The 22,131-nt window shown below is 40.1% G+C and overlaps 1 protein-coding gene across 1 annotated transcript in view; it reads left to right on the top strand.

Moving 5' to 3' along the window:
* The window catches only part of AMMECR1 (AMMECR nuclear protein 1), a gene marked incomplete at its 5' end in the record, with an annotated part of 101,324 nt that extends 85,167 nt beyond the window's left edge, over nucleotides 1-16,157 (top strand). Inside the window, 3 exons of the mRNA XM_080624611.1 lie at nucleotides 4,960-5,050; nucleotides 6,702-6,798; nucleotides 11,572-16,157. Of these exons, the coding sequence (XP_080480737.1) occupies nucleotides 4,960-5,050; nucleotides 6,702-6,798; nucleotides 11,572-11,686 (303 nt within the window). The 3' untranslated portion in view covers nucleotides 11,687-16,157. The remainder of the gene's footprint in view (nucleotides 1-4,959; nucleotides 5,051-6,701; nucleotides 6,799-11,571) is intronic.
* Nucleotides 16,158-22,131: the final 5,974 nt, after the last annotated feature.

The following is a 22,131-nucleotide window of genomic DNA, read 5'->3' as shown; positions in this document are numbered from 1 at the left end:
AAACCTACACTCTACCTCAGAAGGACTATTTTTGATTTTGTTCCTTGGAAGACTTCTGATTCATGACTAATTCTTGTATGAAACAAGGGAGGAGTTTACTTTCTTTGTCCTTTCTGTATCTTGTTGCAAAGTCCTTGAGACTTTAACAACTGTAAAGAAGCTCAGTGCGGAACTGTAGTCTTCCTCAGTTCTGACTGATTTTATGGATTCTTATGATGTTCTTACTGGAAAGCCCTGGCTTATGAGGGAAGAGTGGAAGAGTCAAAAATAGAATAGTCTTTGTGTTACCCATTTGCTTAGTTGCTCTCTCCTATTTCATTTAAGGTTTTTTAATGATTGTATCATATACAGCTGTGGATGATCCACAAGCTTTCCATGTAAAAGGGCTGTGGGGGTTGTGTATATACATATGGGGAAGATAAAATTTGTAATTGTTAGTCTAAAGGAACGATTCATCGCTGTTTGTGCTTCTGTCAGTGGATAGCTTTAAGTCATCTGTGTTTCCTTTAAAGGTGCTGCAGTTATGCAATATCAATGGCAAAAGGACATTCCAGGATGTCTGTAGAGTATGACGTACAGAGAGATTCTGTGTCTTTCATCTTGTGTAACGCTAAGATCGCCCTGAAAAACATCACCCTGGTTAGGAGACCTTATTTCTGTAGGTCTGATGCTACTGATGGTCCTGAGGGGGCAGTTCAGCAGGTTGCTGACAAGATGTCACAGTATTTCAAAATCGACAGTTCAGATGACTCCCCGTGGTCTGGTGGCTTTGATACAGTGTGAAGAACCAGCTCAGGAGTGTCTCCTGTATCGTGAAGCAGAGTGTAGATACTCTGTTCTCTAATTAATGAATTATCTTCCCGAATGAAAACAGTATGTCAGTTGTCAAAACCAATCTGAGATCCTTTTGCAACAGAAACTTCAGCCAAGAGAGACAGGAATAGACGGCTCTTAGCTCCCATGTGATTTTTCAATTTGCTGTTATTTTCACCTTTTATTAAGGTAACTAGGGGAAAGTGCACACCTTTATAGGACTAATTCCATGCCATGGTTCATGAGCGTGCTTCCTAAAATATAACGTGGCATTCTTACTTACATGGGACTTCATGTGAATTGCAGTGCACTGTAGTAATTGAACAGATGTAGGGCTTTGAAATGAACACTGGGAGTTATGAACTAGTGTCTCCAGTTTTGCTGTTCATTCCTAATGCAGATGCACTTGCATCTCATGTTGTACTTGGAACTCTGTGTGTAGTTAGCAGCACCCCAAAAGAAGGAACGTAGAAGAGCTTGAATAGATTGCTGTGAAGTACCATGGCTTTGGGTCCTTTAGAAAGATCATCTGTTTGGCTTGTGGAGCTTGTAGGCCTGCCATTAGGGTAAATGAGCCTACACTCAGAATGCCCTGTAAGTGCATTCAGATCCCACAAACGGTGTATGTAAGTATGATCAGGTTGTAGGTCTTGCAATTCCTTCCAGCTCTGCCTCCTTGAGAGAGCGTTCTAGAAATACAGAAGAGAAAAGCAAAGTGCCTCTACTCATTCCCTCTCTATTTCATGTTACAGCAACTGAACACATTTCTAATTGATTTTCTCATTAATTTAATGAAGAATCTGGGGGGGTTTTGCTAGAAGGTAAAGCCTGTCGTGCTAACTCAGGTCCTCTCCCCATTTTTTAATTAAAACATCATGGACATTGTAATTGTATATAATTATAACTAGAAACTTTTTGGAAAACATGATTGTAATTCCACCAAGGTAATAACTAACTAGAATTGACCAGAGGCTTTTCCTTAAAATACCTTGAAAGAGATCTTTGCCCTGAAGTTGCTGTTCTTCAGTAAAGTCAAATCTGCAGAATTGCTTGCTGTGTTGATACAAAAGGCCTTTAGCCTGTGTGCTCTGGTTTAAATATTAGCCTAAACAGTTGTAGCAAACTGAGTTGTTGACCGAAAGGTGGCTTTTCATTGTTATGAAGTTAGTACATTTAAGGGTTGTGGAAATTCTTTCCTTCTTAAAAGTGCAGTGGCACCAGCAACTCCTGCAGCTTGTATGCCTTAGAAGAAAGAGTCTTGATCTCAATATTTTATTCTCTTTGGATGATATTCAGTGATTTCATGTATGTAAATAAATGATTCATTTAAAAAAGAATGCCTGCCATCAAGTGGAGAGCGTATCTCCTGAGTAGTCTTTAGCCTCCTTTGTAAAAATCAGCGTGTCATATTTAAGCCCTACTAAGGATGATCAGAAAGAAGCCAGAATATTTGCTACAAACGTGGGGCTAAAAAAGCTGTAGAATTCAGCTAATAAAAAGTGAGGTCAGCTTCTAATAAGTAGCAAAAATCACTTTGAACTGCTCCATTTCCAGACAAGTTTATATGCAGCTATTTCCACAGTACTAGTTAGGTAAATAAAGGGGGAAGTTACTGTGTTATGTAGAATCAAAAGGAATACCATGCAAGTTACAGAATCCCAGACTGGTTTGTGTTGGAAAAGACCTTAAAGCTCATCCAGCTCCAACCCCTGCCACGGGCAGGGACACCTTCCACTAGAGCAGCTTGCTCCAAGCCCTTGTGTCCAACCTGGCCTTGAACACTGCCAGGGATGGGGCAGCCACAGCTTCTCTGGGCACCCTGTGCCAGCGCCTCAGCACCCTCACAGGGAAGAACTCATGCCTAAGAGCTCATCTCGCTCTCCCCTCTTGTCAGTTTAAAGCCATCATCCCCTGTCCTATCAAGCCAGCCTTTTATTTGGAAATGTTTATAGCTTGCTGCTGTTCAAAGACTGAGCTGACAAACCGTAAGTACGTAGGAGGATCAGCCATAACCCAGAACAGCTTGACCTGGTTCATCCTGTGGTTAGGGGAATGCTTTTACTGGTAGAACTGGGAGGCAGGCACAGAGTTTGTTGCTGTTTAACTGGTGTGCTGGCAGTAAGGGCTGTCCTGCAGCTAATGCCTTCCAAACAGGTACTTAGGCCTTACCTTCCACCTTTGAGAGGAGTACTTTAGGAAATTTCACAAGGGTTCTCAGCAATACAGGAACATTGGTCCCTTGAGGAAGTCAAATTCCTGACTGTGCCCATGCAGTCTTAGTGTGGATCATCCTTATTTTGTTTGTGTGTGGCTTTCCATTTATTTAGCTCAGGCCTGGTTTTGATTAACTGGAGCTAAACAATGAAAAGCCATTTGTACTGGACTAAGAGTACTGCTTAGCTACACAGTTGGAATTCCTGCTTCACAGAATGCTGCGAAATCTTCCCAACCAAAGGAATTGTGGGTGCAGTTGTTTTGCCTTATTAATTCTGCTCTACATCTTCCTCTTCTACAAACATGAGCCTAAAAGTCCGTTAAAATGGTTAATGGGAAATATCCAGTCCAGTGCAATGCCTACTGCTTGAATGTTGGGTCATACTTAATACGTCACTAGTGTTTCTGGTTAGTTTCTCATGAGTATTACACTATCACTACTATGCAGACCAGTTGTATAGAATTTAGAATCTAATATTTTGCAGGTTCTGAAGGTGTGCAAAACCTGAAAATACTTGATGTTAGTGCTTAAGCAACTAAATATAGACAGAAAATCCCCAGCTGCAAAAGCTTACTCTGTTCTTGGAATAAACTCGGTAGGCTCATTTCAGCTTCTAACACTGCTTCATTTTACTTTCAGGCCCTTTGGGTTCCTAATTAAATCATCCAAGTATACAGATAAGATCTGTAGTGATTATATACCCGCATTATGAAAGTTAGGTTTAGGAGTATTTGGTAATAAAACGAGGTGTTAAAATTTGCAGGGAATTAAATTTGTTAGTCTCCAAGTAATTTTTCCTATTTAAGAAATGTGAAGTTGATGGGGAGAAATCGTTGAGGCCATGGCCAGCCCCAAGAGAGACTTTTCTTCCTGTTCCTCCACCGTTGTGTCTTAGATAAAGATTAAAAAATAAACTCTTAATATAAGCAAATATGTTATCTGAGCAAGTGGTAGAGCTTTCTAAATGCTCCTGATTTGTTTTCTGTCAGGCAATTACAGTAAAATAGGTTGTCACTGGAAAAACTGTTAACAGCTTACCAAGTAAGTGCCATACCAAGTAACCCAATACCCTTTGAAACATAAACTGTTCATTTTCACATACAAGATTGGGAACTTTGGATTTAAATGGAAATAACATCTTAATTATGTGGGCATGAAAATGTCTGCCTGCTAATGCTGTGTGTTTATGCACAGAACTCAAAAGCAACTGAAACCTCACTGGCACTGGAATGTCTTTTGTGGCTGCCTGATCCAAGTGCTCTCAAGACAACTATTGTACCTGGAAACCTGGGTGCTTAAACAGTGCCCTGCAAAGGTGCCAAGCATTTTATTTTTCTTGGAAGTTCAACTTTATCTACATCTAACTCCTTGACACTAGTAATTTTGGTTTCCATCCTGGCATTTTCTCATACAAGGAAATAGGAATTTGAAGCTGAATACTTTAAAATGTGTCATACATTGGCAGAAACTTTGAAGACTCCAGGCTGGAGTTCACAGTGTGACAAATCTTTCATTGTTCAGTTGTTACTTTGAACAAAATTGATTACTTTGAAAACTGAAGCATCTTCAGATTTGCCAGCCCTGTGGTTGCCTGCAGATTTTATCTGGTGACCAGGGGATTTTATCAGCAACAGCATTGCTGACCGAGTCAGAGGGAGACAGAACTTTGCATCTCAGCTGCTTTCCTTCAGACCAGAAATGAAGCTCTGTGGTAGGGAGCCGAGGGACTTACTTGTGCCACTGCGGAACTTACAAGGCTGTAAGGTGAATACCTCTCAAAAAGATGACATTCGCTTCAGTACCACATCCTGAAACTCCTCACAGAACAGTGCTAACCACTGGAAGGTTCACGTTTTGGGTTTTATCATGATAGAAATCTCTTGTGTCTTTTTTTCTTTCAGTGTACTAATAAAGCTGCCGATTTCTTGCAGGTGGGTGTACATGGCATTAGAATAGAATTCATCAATGAAAAAGGATCAAAACGCACCGCCACCTACTTACCGGAGGTTGCAAAGGAGCAAGGTCATTGTTGCACTTTATTTCATATGATCTGGTGAAGAATTTAAACATACATATAAATCTAAAATGCAATATTTGACCTTGCACTGATGTCAGATGATGGAGCAATATTTAATTGTAAGAAGACTCTTATATAAAATGCCAATTACATGCCTGTGTCAGTCCCCTTAGAAGGATTCAGTAACCTGTAGCTGTTTTAAAACCAGTCATAAATGCAGCATAGCTGTAGGAAATAAAATATGGAGGGGTGGTATGTGCTGTCAACCAACTTTCCAGTTGTTAAAAGCTGCCAGTTTCCATAGTTGTTAGCTGTGATATTAGTGACATGCAAAATCTCTGTTAAGTCATGGGATGTATATTTAACTTACAGCTGATCTATTCCAAAATTTGCAATGAAAAGTGTTGGATCTTTTTATTCAGTTATAGGTACTTTCTGCTAGTTCTTCATACCTTTTATGAACACTGGCTTCCCAGGTTTTCTGATGAATGGAAGGGAATTACTTTCATTAATGCTTTTAAAGTCCCTTTTTATAGAGGCACAGAGTTAATTTTGTGAATTAAAACCTGTAGTAGATTTTGTGGAACAGTAATCTTTTGGACTAAGCAGCTGACTATGACTACTATGGAGATTTTCTTCCAGGCTTGACAGCATCTCTCAATCTTGTACATTTTGCATTGTTGTTGGGTTTGGGGGTGGGGTTTTTTTGCCTTTTTATATTTGAATTGGTCTACTAAGGAATAGGATCAAACCTTTACTGAGGATCATCTTTAATTGATAATTCTGTTTCCAAATAGTCACTTCAAAGTTTAGAGGCTTTCCAAGCTTCTTTTTTTTTTTTAATTCAGAGATTTGGGGGGGTGGGGTGTGTTTAAATTTCTAGATAGCTTTAGTAGACCATGCACTGCAATCTGACTCTTTACAACACCCACAACTACTCATTTGTATATTTTTATGTACCCCAAACTACCTTTATTTTAATGCAACAATGTGACTAATCTAATTGCATCTTTTGGAAATAACAAGTCTGACAGCTACTTAAAATATTAGGCTTTTAAAAATCAATAAATAAGGGTTATGAATAGCATGAAAATGTTATTGAGAACAGTGATGACTGAGGTTTTAAACCATCACTTTTTTTATTACCCAGACACCTACAATATAATACAGTAGTTCTGAAATCAGATGTGTCACTGTACAGTTGTTATATTTATGAATAAGTCTCACCTCTGAAATTCTCTGCACAAGTTCAGCTAATAATTCTTTTAAATTTTATGCAGAAATTTAGTTTTTGATGCTCTCCTAGCTATTTATAATGTATAAAGTAATTGTGATACATTACTATACCTGAACATTGCAAAAAGGTTTAATTTTGTATCCTGCCCTAGTCTAAGACACCTGGATATAGTGGGTCCACTGTTAATATATTAAAACTACGAGATAGAGATGTCTTGTTTGTAGAGCAAACTGTGTGTAACCAAATCCCGTATGTCGTATTTCCTTTAGCTGTTCCTAAGTAGGGAAGAATGTTCTATGTTTGATACAGAATGTCAGCAGAGCACTTTAATTATCAATAACACTACATACTGTCTGTATTTTTGCAACATCTATTATTATTGCTGTCTTACTAATTTTTATTACTGTCAAATCCAACAGGATGGGACCACATTCAAACCATAGATTCCTTATTGAGGAAAGGAGGCTACAAGGCTCCGATTACTAATGAATTCAGGAAAACAATAAAGCTAACCAGGTATGCATCGGGGGATACCACAGATAAGTCCTGTTTTTGTAGTACTGTGATGTGTTCATTGGTAAGTGCTCTTTTCAGATATTAATAGTAAGCTTTCCTGTATACACTATTAATGATTTCTTTCTTTTCATGATAGCAGTATGGACCTCTGAGAGCATCTGTGCCTTGCATAGGAATTAGTGGCACTAAGGAAGAAAGAAAAGGCTGTTGTTAAATATCAGGCCACACACACGTCAGGGTACCTGCATATTTTGTTTCATAACTGAAAAATCTTACTAGCACATTAGCTCTCGCTTTGTCCAGTTTGGTCATTGGCTGTAATGGATGTTCAGGGGCTGCTGTTGGGAACAAGGATTACTTGGCATTGTCCATTTGTGTTTGAGCAGATGGTGTGCCAGCTAGGTACCTGGTCTGAGAGCCAGCTACTACTTAAACTGTGTCAATATTCTCAGAAATGAAGACATTAATGTTTTATTTCCTACTCTGTCACTCTTGCACATGAATGTGTTTGATCTTGCTAATTTAATAAATATGTTCTTGAGAGTTTCTTAATGTCTGGGAGCCAGAATATTTAGAGTTAGCAGCAGATATTCTGCCTCATAGTATTGTAGTTACGTGGTGAAGGATAGAGGAGTAAATGTCTGTAAGAACACCTCTAAAACTGTAGATTAGTATAAGTTTGTGGTATAAAATGACTGCTAAACTCTGGTTATCTGTTCCATGCTTGAAGAAATAAGAATTTGTTTAATCTTACATGATCAGGAACTATTGACTGTTCATCCTCTTCAGGGAGGCCACACTTGACATACTACTAATACAGATAACAAAGTTGGAATCCTCTCTGTCCCAAACTGTTATCCTTCCTATATTTCATCAATTCCTAGGGGCTCACAGGGTCACAAGATTAGTTCTACAAATGTTGTATATATTACTCTTGTTTCAGTGTCCTGATTTTTTTGGAAAGTCTTTCCTCCTTGTCCATACTTAAAACCCAATCGTGTCATTTCAAACATCAGAAAATACTTGGATTCTCCTGACTGATTATGCACTTTTATGGGACAAAGACCTCAGATTTTGGATCTTTTCAGCTTCCATGTTTGTCATCTTCATCCACAGATCTTGCTATCACTTAGCAGTAGTTTGTGTTTATACCAGAAGGTATAGCATTTATTAGAAAAATAATACTGTAGTGTTAAAGGGGTTATGTGTGAATGAAGAACAGACTTTTTGTCTCAATGACTATTCAGAGTACTGGATTCTTGTAGGAACCCCATTACACTGAAGTAGCTGGGTCTAAGGAAAAGAAAATGTGCTATTCCAAAGGTTAAACCAGGGAGGAAGGGTTTACAGAATCCAGCTAAATCTCCAAATGCAGTTCCCCAATCTCCTTTTACTATTCAGCTGTACGCCTATGTATCTTCTGTTCAAAATGGATATATAGAGATAGCTGAGGGCAAAGGTAACAGTGCTGTAGTTCTTAAGTTACAATCTCTCTATACCTCAGTAAATAAGGAATATGTTTTACTAGAAACAAATGTTCTGCATTACACACACATTCCTCTAGCTGCATGATTTTGTTTGGAGCAATAGGATGTGAGCACAGAACAAGCAAAAAACCCCCCAAAACCCACCACTACCACCCCCAAAAAATCCCAGAACATCAAAACCCCCATGTTGAGATATTTGAGTTCACAACATCCAAACTTCCAGCAAAATCACTGGCTTGATGAAGTGGAATAGAGCATAATTTTAAATGTTAAGAAGAAATTTTTTTTTGGCTGTTTTATTTGCTTAAAAGCTCAGCTTCTGCTGACATATTCTGAATAGTAGTATTAAAATAGTAACCATTTCCCAGCATTCAGACAACCTTTTTCAGAGCCTTGTGTTAACAACTGCTAGTCACATAGTAAAGCATGGAAGAGAGGAATAAGTGCCTTCACCTTCTTTTCAACCGTGAATTAAAGCAGGTCTCCTATGTGTGAATAAAGTTAATCAAAACTTGTCTATCTAACTTCTAACTTCAAGCTCATACCCACTAGTTCTGGCCATGTTTTGAAGATAACTAAAAAAAAGTGGAGCTAAATGAAACGTACCAATTCTGGGGGTCTGAAATGCATAAGGACAGGAACTGCATTTTCTCTTCCATCTGCTCACCATAAGATGTGATTCCAGACAGGCTGCCTTTGGCCTACTTTGACCCACTTACAACTGACTTCAGTAACTGCTGAGCTTACAGTTGAGTTTCACAGTGGTGGGGGTTTCATTCACCAGGTTACTTATCAACTCCAGAAGAGCTGCAGGTGATCTCTCAGCAAGGACCAGCTTTGTTACATTAGTACATCAGTACCAAACACTGGAGTAAACGTGGAGTAAACTTTGGTGCTCTGAAGCACAAAGCTGCCTAAGGTGTTCTGATATTCTGCTCTGCTCCTCTGGCAAAGAGGTGACAGAAGCAAATGTGTTTGCCACCTTCATGGCTGCAGGTAGTAACTCCACAGTAGTTGTAACTTTTGTGTTGGGTTGCGAGTGCAAGTGGTTGGGCCATCTGTTGTGGTTTTTCCTGAGCTAAAAGAGGAGAGAACAACCAGAGCAACTGCAGAAGGAAAACATGATAGAGAGGTGGCAGTATTTTAAATCACTGTAGCTGAATTCACCAAACCTCATCTGTCAGATCTCTTATGAAAGGTCTTTCTAAGTGAAATTTGTGGAAATGTGGAATAGTGTTGGTTTTGTGTAATTTTACACTTCTGCAGATAAGTGTAAACGTGGCGATATGTTCCTTGTTGTCAAACAATACTGATGCAAGTCTGTCCAAAATACTTGTTGTCAGGGCCTGAATTCTGGTTTTAGTTGCATAGAGCTGGCTGATGTTATTGCAGGACCTCTCTCCATTATTTTTCAGTGGTCTTGGGAGTCTTGGAGAGGTCAGCTGGAAGCTGGCGAATGTCTCATTTTCAGGAAGGGTAAGAAGACCCTGGTAATTACAGGCCTGTCAGTCTCACTTCACTGCCTGCTAAAATTATGGAGAAGGTTATTTTGAGAGCTATTGAAAAGCACTTGAGAGACAATGTAGGCATTGATCACAGGCAGCACGGGTTCAGGAAGGAGGAGTCCTGCTTAACCATCATAATCTCCTTTTATGCCAAGGTCACCCATCCAGTTGACCAAGGGGAGATGTGGGGGTTTTATTTTAGCAAAGCTTTTGATATTGTCTCACAGTATCCTTCTGGACAAAATGTGCAGCACACAGCTACACAGATCCATCATAATGCTGGGTGAACAACTGACTGATGGGTCAGGCTTGAAGAGGTTTAGTAAATGGGGTTACATCAGGCTGGTGGCCAGTCACCAGTGGGGTTCTACAGGGCTCAGTTTTAGGGCCAGTGCTCTTTAATGTTTTTATAAAGGACCTGGATGTCAAGTGTACATTTAAGTTTGCCAGTGATACTAAACTGGGAGGAGCTGTGGACTCCTTGAGGGTGGAAAGGCCCAACAGAGAGATCTGGATAGACTGGAGAGCTGGGGGATCACCAGCTGTATGAACTTTAACAACAGCACGTGCAGGGTTCTCCCCCTGGGATGGGGTAGTCCTGATTATACGTACAAACTGGGGATGAGAGGCTGGAGAGCAGCCCCACAGAAAGAGATCTGTGGGTTTGAGTTGCTGGCAAGTTGAACAGGAGTCAACAGTGTGCCCTGGCAGCCAGAAGGGCTGACCATGTCCTGGGATACAACAAGCACAGCATTGCTAGCCAGTTAAGATGGGCGATTGTCCCACTCTGCACTGCACTGTACACTCCACCTTGAGTACTGTGGGCAGTTTTGGGTACTTCAGTGTAAGAAGGATATCAGACTGTTAGATTGTGTCTAGAGGAGGACACCATGATGGTGAAAGACATCGAGGGGCAAGACTTATGAGCAGCAGCTGAGGTCATTTGGTTTGTTCAGCCTGGAGAAGGCTGAGGGGTGACCTCATTGTGGTCTACAACTTCCTCAGGGCAGGCAGAGGAGGGGTGGTGCTGATGTCTCTGATGACCAGTGACAGGACATGAGGAAATGGAATGAGGCTGCATCAGGGGGAGTTCAGAGTGGACGTTAGGAAAAGGTTCTTCACTGAAAGGGTGATCGGTCACTGGAAGAGGTTCCCAGGGAAGTGGTCAGGGCACCAAGCCTCTTGAAATGTCAAGAAGTGTCTGGATAATGCTCTTGGTCATATGGTTTAGTGTTAGGTAATGCTGTGAGGAGCACAGAGTTGGATTCAATGATCCTTATGGGTCTCTTCTAACTTGAGACAGATTGTATGATTCTAGTCTAAAAAGAATGTAACTATTTAACGTAGCTGGGATTATTTTAAAAGCAGGGTTTGGCAGACACTGCACACTGATAGTTTAAAAACAGCCCAAAAATCTTTAGCAGTTGTTTACAGATTTTCTCCTGGAGTTTATGTAGAGAGCTGGCTGAAGATGCGGGACATACTCAATAAATCATCATGAGTTTCTATTCCCTCTACTTAGAGCAACGTAGTAGGCAACGATTTTTAACAGTTCTGTTCACTCAAAATGTTTTCCATGAGCACTTTGTGGTGTGATTCCAGAATGACCCTGACAACCATGGTGGTTCCCTCCCTGCCCTTGTGCAACTGCAGTTAGTCTTAATCCTACCATCAGAAGTACAGAGTTGTTAGCATTGCACATACCACTAGGACGGTATTTTTAGTGCTACTTACAGCTTCCTGGTAACAGTTCTTGAATTTGCTTCTTTGCTCTTTCCTAGGTACCGTAGTGAGAAGATGACGATGAGCTATACAGAGTACCTTGCCCATCGTCAGCATCATCACTTCCAAAATGGTATTGGGCACCCCCTTCCACCATACAACCATTATTCCTGACACTGAGCCGCATGACCAGTCACTGGACCTCTCTGCAGACCTCTTCCCAGGAGACCCTGCCCCTTCTTGGTCTAGCTATCTCTATTACTGTACCATTTTATGATGATAGTTTCCGTTGCCATGTTGAGGCTTCTCAGTTGGTTAAGCCCATCATGGCAACGGGAGGGAAAACTGCATTACTACAAAGATCCCATACTTTTTTTATTACTGAGTCACTGCAGATTTTTTTGCAGCCTATATAGCCCTTGGGTTTTTTATGAAATTTTAAATTTCTACTTCATTAACATTGAATTATATCAATCAAGGCTTTCTGTGACTGTGGATGGAAGGAAGAGCTTAAGGATTAGTTAGGGATGCTTTGCTTAGCAAAAAGGCATTCATGGCTTTTGCATTAGTAGGTATGACAGGGAATGAAACATATCAGATTCAGGTATTCTACTAGACAATGAATTGCATTTTCATAACGTTCTTAATAATGTTTTGTGTACAATAGTTCACCCCCACAGTAAAGAGTATACATGTAGCTATATACATGATCTCAGATCCAGCACATGCAGCCAGAATGTTAAGGCTGACATCCAGAATGCTTTTTTGGATGAAGAGAAGCAATTAGGTGTAGAGTGAGCGGTGATGTTAAACCTGGCAGCATTTTCCCAATCAAGGGGTTGAATTGACAGGGCACAACATAATGCAGTTGGCCACCAGGTTCCTTTGTGTCCCGCCCTGTGCTGGGAATGGCAGGCAATCCAGCCCTGTCAAGACTAGTCATGACGATGCATTTGTAATGAGATGATGCCTTTCTGATGATCGCAAATTAGGAGTGACATTTGTGTTTAAAAACAGGTTGGTGAGTAGCAGATGTCATATTAGTAAGAAAATGGATTTAGATTTTAGTGCCTTTGTCTATGACATAACTATATACTTATATATAAAATTCATAGAAAAAATATAGCAAACACACCAGACATTGTAGCAAACTGTGTTCAGTCTGCTCTGGTGTCAGGTTTTTGGGGATTTTTTTTTAAGTGAGGGTTTTTTTATTTCTATAGCAAACCTATTTTGGAAAATAAAAATCCCTGGTTTGTTCTTCTGCTTTTGAACTTGTTGAGTTTTTTCAAGTCATGAATAGTTAGATAAAGTTAACTATTGTTTAAAAAAGAGAAAAAAAGAGCACAGGACAAGTATGTCATAATTTTACATGTTTTCATCTATTACAGGAATAGTACTTGAGAGCTGAACGTACTGTGTAATAATTCCCATTCCCCTCCACACAGTAGAAGAAAGAGAACAGATTGGAACTTTTTCCTGCTGTAAAAATAGGATTTAGTAAAAGGCATGTGTGGTGTATTTGCAAGGCCAGTATGTGGTAGGGGCTAGCTCCTCTCATGTGCCTGCAGAGCCCCCACTGATACCTGCTGTAGCTCAGTGCATGTTCTAGGGGACAACACATGCCATCTATTACAGAAAAGACCTTCCTAATATGCGTGAATAAGCCACAGTAAGCAGAAATTCCAGTTATTTTGAATAATGAATGTTTGTAAATATATAGATATATAAAATTCAGTAGATAAAATCAATTAAAATTCAGTTGTTTAAAAAAAAATCAGACTAATCGTAAAAAAGGTTTCAGTAGGGTTTCAAAACCAGATATGGCTAAATTCCGCTCATCCCTTAGGTGAGGTTAGCTTTGCCACTTAATTTTTATGGAGGTCCTTGTAGAAGGTCTTTGGTATTCCTTCATCCACAGCATCTGATGTCCAAATATTAACATTTTCAGTTATGATGCCTTAATTTATAAGCAGAGGGCCTGAAATTTCAGGAGCCGAGAGATGCCAGCCAAAAGCTGCAAAAATTCATAGATGTTTATACAGAGGCTATTTTGGATGATACTGTTATCTTGTTTCTACTTGGGGAACACTTTTCAATGGCTTAGTCTTCAAGTGGAAATTGTGAACAAGTGGCTACCTGACAGAATTGTGTTGGTTTGGGTTTTTTTTTTTCTTACCCTTATAGGGAAACTGAGCACAAACTGAATCATTCTGCTGCAAAAAACAAAAGTCATCCAAGCCCATCTTTACCTGTCATCTCGTTCCAGCTCATGCTTCAGCCTGAGCTCCTTGTTAGAAGTTTTTAAAGAAGCTCTATTATATATAGAAATATATATGTATGAAAGGTGCTAATCAACCTCAAGAAGGTCACGTGACTGGTCATGCGGATCTAAAATCATATCAGATTTTTTAAAAGCTCTTCGATATATGCAGATGTTATACAGAATTTCTTACCAGTGTAATAATGATATACTGATGAATAAACAATCCTGCAGGGTTTTAAGGACAAGGTCAGCAATACTTCCCACCATGGCTTGGGGGAGAAAAGGATAGTTTTGTCTCCTTTTTGTATACAGCATAATGCACAATGCATTTTTGTCTATCTCTTAGTAGCTGTTGCTTACAAATCTAGTTAAAAGGGTGTTATACAAACTGTAAAGGTGTGCTTTTGAAATGAGTTCGTGCCAGACCCTTCTGGACCAGAGTTTTGTATCACTGATTAAAAACTGTTACAGAGCCTGTGGTCAATCAGATTGTATGCTATTTTTTGGGAAGGATTGGAATAATCAGTCTATATCTACAGTGTTTCTAGGGCACCTACCTCCTCAGCATGCAAGTGCTGAAAACGCTACGGATTGTTTATGTGTAATTGTGGGTTTGTTTGTACAAAACGTGCAGTTCACTGTGACATGCACTGGGACAGAATAGGTCTGTTTGCTTAAAGCTGATCAACAATTGCTTCCACCAATGTCAGTCCCTTGTAGTTACGTTTAGTACCCATTTATGTATTGCTGATTCTAGATACAGATTTTACAATCGTTTTTGTTGTCTTTAATTTGGGTACTTGATCAGAAGTTAAGGTACAACCCAGTAGCTGAATTAATTTTAAGTTGGAATGTTAATTTTTTTACACTACTCAGTTTGCCTTATTCCATTACAGAGATTGTTGGGGTTTTTTTTAATTCTTTTGCATAATGTTCCTAAACCCCTCTTCTGTAAACTAAGTTAGACAACAAAACCATAGACTTGAAATGCAGCTATTATTTAGTCATGCTCCAAGTGGCCTTCCTTCTGCCTGGCCTGCTGTAGCACTGACTTCTCACCATCTCGACCCCGATGCTGATGACAGCAGGGGAGGGCACACTAGAGCTCTGACCTCAGATACACTATGAAATCAAGGCAGACGAATCCATTTGCACACCTGGTGTTTGTATACGGACCTCTTTACTTGTCTTCAACTGTGCGGGTTTTTAAAGTTGTTGTCTGGAGTAGGTTACATCTCTTATGTGTGTTAGATCGAACCAAAGAAGCCTCCAGCCATGCCCAAATGCTGCTCCTAAAGCCTGCCTTCCAGTCCTTACTAAAGTCCTGCAGGATTAAATGTGTTAACTTTTTTATTTTTGTACAGTTTCTAACTGATTTTTGCTAGTGATGTTAATGGAATTCAATTTCTTTGGGGAGGCTGAATAGCTCCTCCACTGAAATAAACTGGTGACTTTCCTTTTATGTTAAAAAAAGAACAAAAAAAGTTAAAAAAAAAAAAAGATAAAAATAAAAAAGAGAAACCCAAAGTGTGCCTCTCAGATTTAAGGGTTTCTGGTTACATTTATTCTGAAGACCAGCAATGATTCTTTCTATACAAAGAGATGTTTTCCTCGTTTTTTATTACTGTTGAAGAAAATAAAACTAAAGAAGAAAAACCTCTTTCTTTGCTCTGGACCCAGTAATTGTGCTGGTACATAAACGCACTGAGAAAACAAACTTTTGTTTGGAACTTTTGTAACAACTTATGACTGTTTTTGTATATCAAAGTTGATTCTTTTCAAGATATTTGGATCTAGTTTCTAAGTTATTTTAGTGTTTTATATGTTACAAAGAAAAAAAAAAGATTACTTTAAATTGTTCACCAGCATCTTGAGTTATCTTTAATGCAATGGTGACACAATGGCCTTAGAGCTACCTGGAGTAGCTTGTAAGGCCTCGTCTTTTCCTTCCTTCCTTAGTAACTTGATTGATTACAATAATATCACAGATTACCTGAACCCCCTTCCTTTATAACTAGATCCTTCTTCCTTCCACATTTAATTGCTATTAGTGTGAAGAAACTGTTGAAACGGGCATTTTAATATTAAGTACAGCTTAAAAAGAGGAAAATGAGGAAAAAGAAAAAGAAATCTAGAAGGTTATCTGTGGGTCTGTGAGATATGGCTGTGGAAAGATATTGTAGTAGTTTTAACACTATTGTTATTACCTTTTAAATCATTTACCCAATAAAATAAGGAAAAAGAATCATCATTTCTTCTTCTGTTTCTCTGCTTCATTGTGCGCCCTGGTCAGGTTTTTACTGAAGCCTTTGCACTGAATGTGAGTGTTAAAGGCCAGTGATGTGCTGGGAATATTTTCCTGTGTCCTTCCATTTTACCTGCTGTAGGGATAGCCTGTAGACTGGTGCATGCAAGCTTTCAGTCTAAATCAGAAGTGAGTAACTAAACACTCCAAGTTAAATCAGGTTTTTTGTCATTTATATCACTGTTTATACCGGTATATTGATCAGTATTTATATCAGTTCAGTTTTGTACTCTTTATGTCTGACTTTAAGTGTGGGATTTTGTCCAGTGTTGGGCTCCTTACCCTCTGAGAGGGGGAAGTGGTTTCAACCTTTTGACGCAAAACTTGGTTGCAGAACCAGTTAATACTGATGTAACCAATACATGTCTTACACTACTTGTAGCAACATTATTCAACAGAATCATGTGGCAAAATATGTATCAAAGAACATCTTGAAGGATCACCTAAAATAATTTCAATACACTTTCCTGATATTGCTCCTACAGTAGTAGGTGTGATTTTAAAAGTACCCTGGCTTGCTTTGCCAGGAGGGATTTCTTTACTTTGCATGTCATATCTAACTGATGTGCAGACTGGAATGTTGACCAGATTTCATGGAAAAAACATTATAGCACAGAGTTTGCACTGATGTAAGGGGTTCCTGCAAAGTCTGGAGGGCCAGGGAGTCTTTTCCCTATCCACACAAGTGCTGTGCTGATACCAAGCAGATGTATTTAAGAAGGAAGAAGTGTGTTCCTGTGAAGCAACAAAACCACAATCCAGCTGATGACCAAGCAAAGTACCCAGACAGGTAAAACTGATGTGGAGAATTTTGTTCCCTGAGCCACACTCTTAAGTGCATTGACAGACACTTGAGTCTTGAGTTAAAGGGAGCATGTTTCCTCTGTGTTTCCTCAGGTAATTCCTGAGACAAAGCAAGAAAATGCTTTAACATCTCCCTGGAAGTCAAATCTCATTTAAAAGTGGTTTTGTATGCTTTTGACTAATTCAGAATTGACAGATCTGATGTCTGTATATGCAAAGTCTTTGAAAACAAACCAATAAAATAAATGTAACCTTCACTGAAGCTTGATGCAGCCATTACTCCACTTGCTTTGAAGCCTTGGGTTAGAAGATCAAAAAACAAACCTCTGAAGGGAAAACCTGCCTAAGTGAACAGCTTCCATTGTTGTTTACTATCACACAGATCTGGTATCTGTGACAGATGTTCTTGACCCCTTAACCAAACCAGTAGTAGTTTGGTACAGGCTCTGAAGGAGACAAAGGCCTGAGCAGCAGCCAGGCCAAGAACTCCTCTAGAAAACCCACCAAGGAGCAGAGTGACCCAGTGAGCATTTGTGCATGTGAGCTTGGAACACCAATCATGCGATCAGCACATAGATAGTGGGTTTTCCAAGAGTCCTTCACCTAGGAACAAAGTAAGTTACAAGGAGTCTCACCTTTCCCATCGTATGAGATTTGACTATGGGCCATCCACTTTATCCCATGAACGTGGCAGTGTAAGTAGCCTCCTCTGAGCTCCCCCTGCCAGGCAGCCTGGCTGCATGGCAGCCATCTCCTCTGGAGCTGGGATGCCTCTCAAGGCATGAGAATCTTTACCTGAGAGTGAGAGATCCTTCCTTACCCACAGCAGAGGAAAGACCCCTTACTTACACAGAGCCTTGGTAAGTTGCTGACAGCATGCTGAATCAATACTAGTGAAATCTATATAGTTTATTCCCTTGGATATAAACTGTCGTTTGAGACTAAGATTGGACCTAGCCAAACCCAAGCTCCATCCGGAGTTTAGAAAGCAAAGAGGTCCACTCTGAACCTCAGGACTCAATGGGAGAGTCTTCCTTACCTTTTTGCATCTTTGGTCTCTGGGTAAATCATTCAGCTCGATTCTAACTTGATTTTCCTTTGTGTGTTTCATCCATGTAAGTAATAGAGTGAACCTTGCTATCAAACTTTAAGCACTTTTTTGAATTCATATTAAAACCACTTTTGCTAATCCCTTTGATGGTGACTTTTTAAGTCATTTAAACCACTCCTTTGCCACAGATGGGTGTAGTCAGCACCATGGCAAATGGTATCACTGATTACTTGTGAAAGCAGGGAGTGAGTTCAAGTCACAGATTCTCAGAAGAATGGGCTTGTGGTAAGTGGCATGATTGGAAAGCTGTGGAAGAACGGGCCATATAAAGGATGGAAAAGCAGTCCTTTGCAAAATGTTAGGTACCTGCCAATAAGCCACCCATCAGGGCAGGAAAAAGCATGGTAGACAGAAACAAGATCTGCGAGAGGAAACAGAAGGCAGAAAGGCAGCTGCATTATTGGTCTCTGAAAACAGAGCAGCTGCAGAAACAGTTACAGGAAGAAAAGGAGAAAACCCAAAAGTTGGCAGAAAAGGTCAAGATGATGCTTAATGTGGTCTTCCATCAGAAAATTCATTGTGTCCCCTGAAGAACTGGATGGAAACACATGGGGTAACTGCAACAATAGTGAACTGGGGGAAGATGATTCTTTGTTTCCCTCAAATCCCCCTAGTACGAAGCCAGACTCATCAGTAAAACAACAATCTGACGGACCTTGGGGTGGTGCTCCCCGATAAACTGTATGAGTCACTCCCTGGGATCTGTTACAACTGGCACACTGACAGTAAAAACAATGCAGGAGACTGGAAACAACTGAAACTGGAACAGGTTTTGTGGTAAGTCTGCCTGAATGGAGATGGTGCAAATGGCTTTTGGGGTCCAGGAGTTGTCTTAAATTTAGGACCTGACTCTGCAAATGGATCCCACCCTGTCACCAGCAGGACAGCTTACTGGGCTGGGGGAAAAGATACCATGGAGCAAGGTGAAGCCTACACAATCCTCAGATTGACTCTCTTGACTATGTAGAGAGATCATAGTCAAGAGCTCTCTACAGCCATCACAAAAGCTGCCTTCATACCAGCCATGCATAAATGAGAATCCAGTAATATCCCAATATCAACTGCAATTGATGATGCAGTGCTAACACCCCTACTTAGAGGAGCCCTGGCAATTCTTAAAGCCTACTTAATTGCAAAATGGGATGAAATCAAGACATACAGAACACAAGGAGGGATTAGGGGTATGGGCCCATTGATTCCACTTGGTCTTTAAAGACAATTGCTAACATTTCTAATCGATATGGGGGCACAGATATCAGTACTAATGCAACAGGAGGCCTAGAAGCTGGGTGTATGACCCAGAAGGCAAAACGTGAAAATCACTGGAATGAATGGAGCAAGTGTTACTTGCCAAACCACAGAAGTTAATTTGTGGCTCACGCATGAGAAGCACATGAGAAGCACATGTTGTCTACTAGCTTTGCAGTTAAAGATCACAATGAAAATGTTTGGGGTTTTGATGTTTTGAACCTGGCACCTGCTGGAGGGCAGCATACACCCCTTGAGTCAACCCTAATCAATGTCAACTCTAATGTCAACCCTAATCCTGACACAGATCAGTCAGCTACAGTGCCCTGTACTCCATGCAGGACCTGCACTCCCTGATTCCAAGATTTCTAATGTGTCACAATAGCCAGGCTCTGCTGCAGCACAGAATGGAATTTCCAAAATCAGAGCTGATTTGGAGAAAGGATAGATGATATCCAGAACCCACTCCCCATATAATCCACAGTATGAAAACCAGATGGGAGATGGTGACTAACAATTCATTACTGACACTCAAATGCCAACACAGCCCCAATAACAGCTGTAGTACCTAGTACCACAACGCCAACAGCCACACTACAAGCAGCTGCATACCCATGGATAGCAATGCTAGATGTAAAGGGTATGTTCTTTACTGTCCCTGTGAGGAGGATAAAAAGAAATTTGCTTTTACTTGGGAAGGTACAGAATAATACCTTCTCCCTACTCCTGAAACCATCCAATGGCTCACATCTGTCATGCAAGGAAGTACAAGAATGCACAAGAAGAAATTCAGTGGGTATTCCATGTCCCCTATTACCTACAGTCAAATGGGATGGTAAAAAGAGATAATAGCTTATTCAAAAAGAGCTTTAAGCCATGCAAGGCCCAACGGGATACTCAACTTTCCAAAGTACTTCACCAAGTGAATAATCAGGATGGGCCAGCTGGGAGCCCTTGAGCCAAACGGTCTTTGCAAAAGCTGAACCTGATGCTCTACCTGTTAACGAAGGAAATATCCAGTAGCATAACAACCAGGACAAGCTGTTATGGTAAATTTACCACAAATTGGAACTGTGCCTTTGATAACTAAACCTGGTGGCCCACTCGCTTGGGAAGCTATTGATAAGAATGGTGCAAACCACAGAATTATTGCACAGTGGATTTTTCCTTCTTTCTAATGGGGTAATGTGTCCGGAAACCCCACCAAATCCAGTCTGGTTTACCTTTTTGTCTTGCAGCCTCTTCCAAGGTGAAAGCAAAACACATCATCCTACTGCTGATGAAGGTTTAGGCACCACTTGCTTCCCCACAGATGCCCACCTGTCTCCATTCAATTGTCAATCAGGAAATTAGACACAAACATGACTTGTGAAACCCGACCACCCATTGATAAAGGACAGATAAAATGTCATGACTATTCACAGTAACTCTTACATGACATATAGAAAATGCTGTAATGTAAGTCACTGCTCCATACAGAACATAGTGAAGGGACATTATGACATTAAAACATCATGCAGATGGAATGGTGTAAAGGGACACAACGTAACACTAGGAACAATATCTCAGAATCACTAACCCTATCACAACAGCAGCAATCCCCACTTCGAATACTCAAGTCTCACTGAAAAACCCCTGGAGTAGCCATGGTCTCAAACTCGTGTTAAGTACACCAGAAGTATGGGAACATACTCGAATAGGAGACATTTGAATCTTTCCACCATGGTCATGCACAGAACACAGTACACTTAGAAAACTAATGGAGCTGGGACAAAGATGAAGCTCCCTGACTTTGGAGAATGGCAGGGAAAGATATTAAAATAGGATGTCGGGTGATCAATGGCTCTACCAATGAGATGGCAACTGAGAATTCTGTACACAACATCACATCAGACACTGAAGATACAAAACTCTGCACCTCTGAAAGATTGGCCTATTGGTACAATTTTACCTTGCTACAATATGGTTTTGTAACCTGCCTCTGGGCTCATAAGGACATAGGACTATCATTTAAATTGAAATAGACATTCCTGAGCCTAGTACAACATCCACCGCTCCTCACTTGCCATCCGCTGTGACTGTAAAAGAAAATCTCTATCCCCTCAAATTCCTAAAATTGGACTTTTTGCCATCAAATATACAGGCCAGCAAAAAGTGCTGTTCAATCCATCACATTCTCTCAAACAAGTGGAACTATCGATGCAGGCTAGTATTTTTGCAATTAAACCTACCTGCTCACCTATGTTAGAATGCATCTTATATAGGAGGGGTAGCATGGTTGCACAGACAAACCCTCAGCTTTTGCTAATACCTTCAACAGTGACTCTTCAAGTGACCTAAAACACTCATCTGTGTCAGTATCATTAGCCCGAATTGGGTAAAACCTACCTAAAACTCCCATTCCACTGAGATGTACAGCTAGTTAAAATTTCCTACCAAAAGTTTCCTACTCTTCATTGCTACTTTAGCCAGCTCTGTAGTTATCATGCTACAAAAATCAAACTAGTAAAATAGTATTGAGTATTAATGATGTTTCAGGGGTGGAAACTTGCTTATTCGTACATATATGTTGGTATTAAACAATGAAAGGCTGACTTGCAATTAGTTATAGAGCGATGCAGAGGACAATTAGCAGTGCCTGAAAAAGGAAATTGCTTGCTTAGTTCATCCCTGATTTCCATAAAGCACTTCACACTAGATTTCCACTTAAGCTGTTGTATCAGTCTTTATACTGCTCAAGAGAAATGAAGCTGGAGAATTGGTTCTGATCCCCAGCTGCATAAGAAAGTCAAACTTTCACAATGCACATACAATAGAAGCGGCACATCCAGTATGTTCTTTTTACAGGAACAGTATTTGCCAAGAATCTTACACAAGAAAATAAC

This window comes from Psittacula echo, assembly GCF_963264785.1.
Source record: "Psittacula echo genome assembly, chromosome: 8".
Classification (NCBI taxonomy): Eukaryota; Metazoa; Chordata; class Aves; order Psittaciformes; family Psittacidae; genus Psittacula; species Psittacula echo.
This window is presented reverse-complemented; position numbering and strand designations above follow the sequence as displayed.